The following is a 7,914-nucleotide window of genomic DNA, read 5'->3' as shown; positions in this document are numbered from 1 at the left end:
CTATAGCCTTTCCCTCCCTGTGATTCTACGTGTGCCTGTATGGCCTGTATAGCAGGACCCGCTGTCTACATGGTGACTATTTGGGAGATAGTCTGGTTTATTAATTTAAAAAACACCTTAGGTCATTTAGTATGTTTGAAAATGCAGCAGCCATGACTCCATTTCCTCAGTGATAAGTGTAGCAGGAGAGTAGGAAGCTAGGAAAATCCCCGGGTAAGTGGAATGGGGAAACTGGGACAAGAAAATGAAACAAGGCCAAACAGTTTGGGCAGTTTGCAGCCAGCTTGTGAGTCGAAAGACCTTACCTTCCCCAACAAAGGACACTTGAGAGCAAGTGGTTTATACCCTCCTCCCTAACCAGAGAACAGACATCTGAAATCCCCCTGGCCTGGGAAAACAGAGAACAAAGACCCAATCAAGGCCATCTGTGCCAGCTAGACCCAAGGAACAAATAACAAAAACCCCATTCATGCCCAACAGACCGAAGGTAACAGTAAAACAGCCCAAAGAATAACCCCAAACTCCCCTATGCACTCATTTTGATGCATCAGCACATTAAAATGCACCTGGGAAGCTGATGAATATTCTACTGAAACCCTCCCCGAAGATTCTAGCCTGCAGGAAAAAAGGATAAAAAGCCCTCAGGAAAGACAATGTGGGCTGGCTCTAGAGCTCGCCCATGCCCCTTCCCAGGCATGAACTTTTTCTTTCTAAGGATCCCCATGAGACGTAACCAGCGGAGCAGTGGGCAGCGACCACTCCACTCGGGCTCACCCTGATCCTGTCTCCAAAACCCCTTACTCTCTGACTTCCCCGTGAGCTACAGCAGCCCGCCCAGGCTCACCTCGCTCCTTTAACATTTCTAAAGAGCCAAAGCAGAGCCCTGCCTAGACTCCCCCCTTGTTTCTTTACCCAATTCCTTCCTCTGTTTCACTGTCCGCAGCTTTAATAAACGTTCATTCAAACCCATCTGGACTCATGTTGCAAAACCTTTCCTACACAAAGTCAAGAACCCACACACTAGAAGCCGGCCTGAGGCAGACCTGCTCTGGTAACAATAAGCACACAATGGTGTTTCCTGTGATGCAGGTTAAGGAGGGTTTTGCTTGGTGGTCCCACAGGCATTTAGCACTATGAGCACATGCTGGAGGGAGCACGCCAGCACTCGCTTGTTCTCTAAGGAGTTATCAACCAGATGAGAAAATCCATGACTGTGGGACGAAGGCTCTGATGCCAGAAACCCCTACCCACCAGGAAAGTGGGTCTGAGACCAAGCAGGGGCGGGTGTGCTGACAGCCCCATGAGCCTGAGGCCACAGGGACAGCAGGAGCACAGCCTCCGTTGGGTTTCTGAGCTTGGGGTCCAGCCACACTAGGGAAGGGCGGCACTTCTTTGCTCTGTGATGTCACCACTTTTGAGTGTTGGTTCTGACCATCTCTGTTATCTGGAAAAGGTCTTTCAATAGCTTTTCCCCTCAAAAACATAGTACATAGGAGGTATAGCTTCTAGCCGTGTGTACCTGAGACAGGCCCGCTGCTGCCTCCACACAGAGCATACCCTGAATGAAAACAGAGTCACGGCTCTAGCTGATTTGGCTCAGTGGATAGAGGGTCAGCCTGCGAATGAAGGGTCCCAGGTTCAATTCCAGTCAGGGGCACATGCCTGGGTTGTGGGCTCGATCCCCAGTGTGGAGCGTACAGGAGGCAGCCGATCAATGAATCAATGATCTGCTCTCATCACTGATGCTTCTCTCTCTCTCTCCCTCTCTGAAATAAAACAAAACAAAACAAAACAACCCCACAAAAACAGAGTCACGGCTCTGCCACCCAATTCCCGAGCTGAGGCTTCACTGCAGGGAGCCCACCCCCACCCCCACCCCCACCTGACTGTCATTTCTTTGTATGCACCCCATTTAAAAAATCTTTTATTATTATTATTGATTTTTGAGAGAGAGTAAGAGAGAGAGAGAGAGAGAGAGAGAGAGAGAGAGAGAAACATCGATTTGTTGTCCCACTTATTTATGCATTCATTGGTTGCTTCTTGTATGTGCCCTGATGGGAGATTGAACCCACAACCTTGGCATACCGGGACCATGCTCTAACCAACTGGGCTACCAGGCCAGGGAAGAAGTCAACCATTATTTATTTATTTATTGTTTAATTCTCACCTGAGGATATGTTTCTATTGATTTTGCGAGAGAGAGAGAGAGAGAGAGAGAGAGAGAGATTGTTGACTCCTGTACATGCTCCAACTAGGGATGGAACCCACAACCTAGGTACATGCCCTTGGCCTGAAATCAAATCCATGACCTTTCAGTGCTCAGGGGACACTCTAACCACTGATCTACCTGGCCATGGCTAACCACCCATTTTAATACCTGGGTGGCTTATAGCATTTTCTCCTCTTGATTCTAGCACTTTCAACACTTGGCCAGGAAGTGTCAGAGTGGGTCTCTTCACCGATTTGCCTGGAATACAGTGAGCCTTTCTGCCTATATCTTCAGCTCAGGAATCTGAGACAGGGAAAGGTCATGTTGAGTTAGGAGGTGCTCCAGCATTCACCCACAGCGGCTAAACTTCCAAACCCTGCCCTTCTCCTCAACCCACGTTACAGAGAAACATGACTGTGTGCTTACCCTGGGGAAATGGAGTCACAGACCATAGATATATGTGTAACACCTAAATGAGTTTTAAAAAGGAAATATACAAAAGTTGAGCTTTTTCCTTTCAATTTTGGGTATTTCTTTAAAATACACAAGTATGTATTACTTTTTAGTAAAAAACTTGATTCAAAAATATGGGCTACGGCATCGAGGCCACCGGCATGCCATCCAGACTGAGGAAGCACCGGAAACACCAGGGCCACGCGAGCCATGGCCACAGCCGCATCGGCAGCACAGGAGGCACCGGAAGGCCAAGGTCCTGCTGGTGGCTCACATCATCACAGCATCAGCTTGGACAAATGTCACTCATTTGGGGAAGTTGGTGTGAGGCATGACCCCTTCACAGGGAACCTGAGCTTCTACCCAACTGTCAGCCTCGGTAACTGTGGGCCTTGGTCAGGGAGCAGACCCAGGGAAGTGATGCCAAACACAAGACGAGTTGCTCCCATCACTGACGTGGTGCGATCGGGCTACGACCAAGTTCTGGGGAAGGGAAAGCCCCCAAAGCAGGCACCACTATGAAGGCCAAGTTCTTCCGAAAAGAGCTGAGAAGGTAAAGGGTGTTGGCAGGGCCTGGGTCTTGGAGCTCGAAGCCACATGGAGGGAAATTTATTAAATGCTCACAAATGCAACAACAGCAGCAAATATTGGCGAGGGGGTGTGGGCACCTATAGAGACTTCTGAGAAGTTCTAGAAAACTCTCCCAAGTCCTCTGTAGATTAATTCTATCCGAAGGCAGCTGGACAAAGACAGCACAGCATTCTTCCCTCTTCCTTCAGCTCCACCTTCCACAGCCTCCACCAAGCACCCGGGGTTTCCTCGAAGGGCTGGCCTGTCCCTTCCTCCCCACCCACAGGCCCCTTCTCTCCTTCCCTCCCTCCCTTTCTCCCTCCCTTTCTACAGTGACAACCACTCTTCCCAGCCACTTCCTGACGCCCTCCTCAAGGCCTTCCACTGCCCAGTGAATCACGGGGATGAGTCATACACGGCAAGGAGAGCGGACGCATGACGGGCTCATCTGATTTTCCTTAAAAGAAGGCTGATGAAAAAAGCCAAAACAGAGAAAAAAGTTCAAGTTCCAAAGTACGGCACATACCCCTTGGCACGGCTTCAGCATTTAGAATATCTGTAACACAAGAACACACACGGCACTGCATGTGTGTGTGTATGTGCATGTTGGGGGCAGAAGGTGGGGGAAGGCACTGCTGACCAGGGAGCCTTTTTCTCCAGGCCCACTCCTTTGGCCACTTCTAGGTATGGCCCTGTTCTGCAGCTCGTCTACTTATTCCCTTAAAGTTACAAAGAACTTCCTCCCAAGATTTCAAAGCAGATGGCTCCTCTAAATTAACTATTAAATGGACCCAAATGCTCTTACTGTATTTGTTAAAATGCCGTAGGCTCCCCAAGCAATCCATTTATGGGGCAGTTGTAACACAGTGTCCTTCCCAAACAACTGGGTCAGTAACAAAATGGGAGGACAGAGGCCTGGAGAACAAGGACACTGGAAATTTCGGGACAATACAGGTTTCACCCCACCACCTGGCTCCCTGCTCTTCCTTCACGGATCTACTACAACCAACTCCCTGGCTCACATCGCCTTTTTCAAGAAACTCTTGCTCTCTCCTGTGTTTGATAAAGTTTCCTGGGTTTCCCTGGAGGAGGGAAGAATGTCTTGGGATTCCTACCTCTGCTTCCCAAGGTGAAGACACTGAGGAAGGGAGAGAGCACCTGCAGAGTGCCCCCTCTGTCCTCTGCAAAGCGACCTCTGTTCCTCCCCAGAGAACAGTCTTACCCTCTCTTATTCATCCCAGTCACTAAACATCAATTTCCTTAACTCTTTCTATGAAAGCCACCCTCCTACTTCTTATAGGTTTGCTTCTTGTCCACCCACACCTTCCTTGCCCTGGACTACCCCAAACTGAAAGCAACATCACAGGCCCACCTGACAAGAGGTCTGCAGACCTGATCCTTACTGCATCCAGTCTTGTGAACGGTTAACTCCAACAGAAAGTCACTCTGAGCAGGTGCTGGCTTTTTAGACTCTGGGTTCTAATTCCTCATCCTTACACTGTAAGTCACAGGCAGAAACGGTCCCTTCTCTGTTTAATTCTGAGCTGATACACATCTTTAGAGCTTGCACTACCCATTTCAGTCCTTCCAGCGTAATTGCAACCTAAACCTTTCAGACCCAGAATGGGGGTCAGCAAGTGAGAGGGCGTCCCTCACTGAGGCACGACTAGGAATTTATGTGTGAAAGGAGCCTGAGAAGAAAGACTTAGGTCGGAATGTCCATGTGATTCTGGATCATCAGCCTTTCTCCTAAACGCAGCTCTCACCCACCACTCCCGCGCTGGATGACCCGCTCCTCTGTCCAAGACCCTGTTAACTCTAAACTTCCAAGATTCTGGGTCAGAGACCTTTCCCCACAGCCCTGGTTTTCTCCTGACCTTGCCCAACATCCTCCACCCCCTGGCAAGGTTCGCTGTCAGCTGGCCAGGAAGGCAGCACAACGGGCATTTACAGAGCACCCACGATGTACAAAGCCCTGTGAGGAACATAAATAAGTGTGACTGTGCCTCCCCAAAGAGAAGCTCAAAGGTGAGCAGAAATGTGCAGAAGGGACAGAAGCAGTGACTACACAGCAGAACATGATGGTAAGTGGGAACAGCCGATGAGCTCAGGGAACGGGCAGGCCAGTGCCCACGCAGTGATGGGGCAACCTGCTGGTGCTGGAGGGAGGGAGCAGAGAGACTGAGACACCACAGGGAAGAGTGGGAAGAGGCAGCCCTGCTCCTCTGCTGACCAGGCCGGAAGGGACAAGGCCCTCTACCTGGCTGTGCCTACCTTCAGTTCCTCAGGAAACTGCTGCTCTCCCTGTAACTTCCCGGAATCCGGCATGGCTGTCAGGAACAGGAACTCCTGTTTGGCGCTGTAGGCTAAGAGACAGAGAGGTGAGAACTCTTCTCACGGAGGAGCAGAAAAGAGGTTTAGAAGTGGACCTACACAGAGACGCCCAACCAGTATTTGACAGGTGCAAAAGCAATTCGGTAGAGGGGGAAGTCTTTTCAACAAATGGTACTTGAGCAATTGAACATCTATCTATATATATATAAGCCTAAGTGACCGTTCGAACGTTCAACCAGCAGCTACGACGTGCACTACCACCAGGGGGCAGACGCTCAATGTACAGGCATGGAAACATGGAACAGACTGATGAATCTCAGAGGGAAGGGGGGAGGGTGGGAAGAGATTAACCAAAGACTTTATAAGCATACTAGAGGCCCAGTGCACAGATTCGTGGCCTGTGGGGATCGGACCAAAACTGGCTCTCCAACACCCCCCGAGGGGTCCCAGATTTCGAGAGGGCACAGGCCAGGCCAAGGGACCCCACCGGTGCATGAATCTGTGCACGAATCCATGCACTGGGCCTCTAGTAGACACATAAAACTGTAAAAATAAAAAACACAGGAGAAAATTTTTGGAAAATTTGATCAAATAAACCTCCTCAAAATAAAAACTTTGCTCTGCACAGATCACAGAAAGGCAAACTATAACCCGGGAGGAAAAATTTGCAAAGGGGTTATACCTAGAATACATGAGAATTCTCAAAATTCAACAGTAAAAAAATAATCCAATTAGAAAGTGGGTAAGACATGAACAGATGTTTCACCAAAGAGGATAAACAGGTAGCAGATAAACACATGAAAGGATGTTCAACATCATGAGCCATCAGGTAAATGCAAATTAAAACCACAGCGAATTGCTACAGGGTGGGGCAAAAGTAGGTTTACAGCTGTTGGTATGGAAAATAATACAATAATTAATAAACAATAATACAAGAATAAATTGTGTTTCATGTACTCACAACTATAAACCTACTTTTGCTCCACCCTGTAGTTAGAGAATAATCACAAGGATGTAAAGTACAATATAGGGAATATGGTCAATAATATTGTAGTAACTGAGTATGGTGTCAGAGGGCTACTAGATTTACCAGGGTGATCAATTCATAAGTTATATAAATGTTTAATCAGGGGGTTGTACACCTGAAACTAATATAATATTGTATGTCAACTTTAATTAAAAAAAAACCTCAAAGCAACACACAGTAAGATACCATTACACACCTAGCAAAACAGCTAAAATACAAAACAGTGAAAATATAAAATGCTAGTGAGGATGCAGAGAAACGGAATCATTCATACATTGCTGGGAGGAATGTAAAATGGTACAACTCTGGAAAACAGTTTGGTCATTTCTTTAAAAACTAAGCTGCAGCTACCATACAACCCAGCAACTGTTCCCAGGCATTTATTCCAGAGAAATGAGAACTATATTCATGCAAAACCCTGCACGCAAATGTTTGGAGCAGCTCCATTTGTAATAGCCCCCAAAATGGAAACAATCCAGACATACTTCAACAGGTTAAAAAATGGGGACATCCACCTTGGAATACAGCAATAAAAAGCAACAAATTACTGATACACACAAATCGGATGAATCCCCAGGGATTTTTTTTTTTATGCTGAGAAATAAAAGGCAATCCCAAAAGGTCACATACTGGATATAATATTCTTTTTTTTTTTTCATTTAATTTTTAAAAGGTGAAAAAAGTTTTCAATTACAGTTGACATTCAATATTAGTTTTAGGTGTGTAGCATACTGTTTACACATTTACATACCTTATGTAGTGATCCTCCTGATAAGTCTAGTACCCGCCTGGCACCATACATAGTAATTACAATATTGACTATAATCTCTATGCTGTCCTTTACATTCCCATGACTATTCTGTAACTGCCAATTTGTACTTCTTAATCCCTTCACTTTTTTTATCTAGCTCCCTAAATCCCCTCCCATTATAATTTTCCTGAAATGACAAAATGATGGAGAAGAGATTAGTGATTACTGGGAGAGAGTGGGGGTGCAGGATGGGGAGAAGGAGGTGAGTGTGGCTATAAAACAGCAACAGGAGGGATTCCTGTGGTGAGGAAGGTGTTTGGCATCTTGACTGTATTAACATCAGCATCCTGCTCATGATTCTGCAGCATAGCTCTGAAAGATGTTACCGCTTAGGGAAACAGTCAAGGGACATAGAACTCAATCTGTTATTTGTTGCAACTGCATGTGACTCTATAATGATCCCCCAAATAAGAAATTTATTTGTTTAAAAAAATATATTTTATTGATTTTTTACAGAGAGGAAGGGAGAGGGATAGAGAGTTAGAAACATCGATGAGAGAGAAACACGGA

The 7,914-nt window shown here is 46.7% G+C and overlaps 1 protein-coding gene across 7 annotated transcripts in view; it reads right to left on the bottom strand.

Annotated features, from left to right (window-relative positions):
* The window catches only part of CHST10 (carbohydrate sulfotransferase 10), a 36,971-nt gene that overhangs the window by 6,121 nt on the left and 22,936 nt on the right, over positions 1–7,914 (bottom strand). For all 7 annotated transcript variants that reach the window (XM_005860472.2, XM_005860475.2, XM_005860474.2 and 4 more), the window contains one exon: positions 5,507–5,598. In XM_005860472.2, the coding sequence (XP_005860534.1) occupies positions 5,507–5,598 (92 nt within the window). The remainder of the gene's footprint in view (positions 1–5,506; positions 5,599–7,914) is intronic.

Source organism: Myotis brandtii, unplaced genomic scaffold, assembly GCF_000412655.1.
Source record: "Myotis brandtii unplaced genomic scaffold, ASM41265v1 scaffold1347, whole genome shotgun sequence".
Taxonomy (NCBI): Eukaryota; Metazoa; Chordata; class Mammalia; order Chiroptera; family Vespertilionidae; genus Myotis; species Myotis brandtii.
The sequence above is the reverse complement of the archived record's forward strand: the minus strand, read 5'-3'. Positions and strand labels throughout refer to the sequence as shown.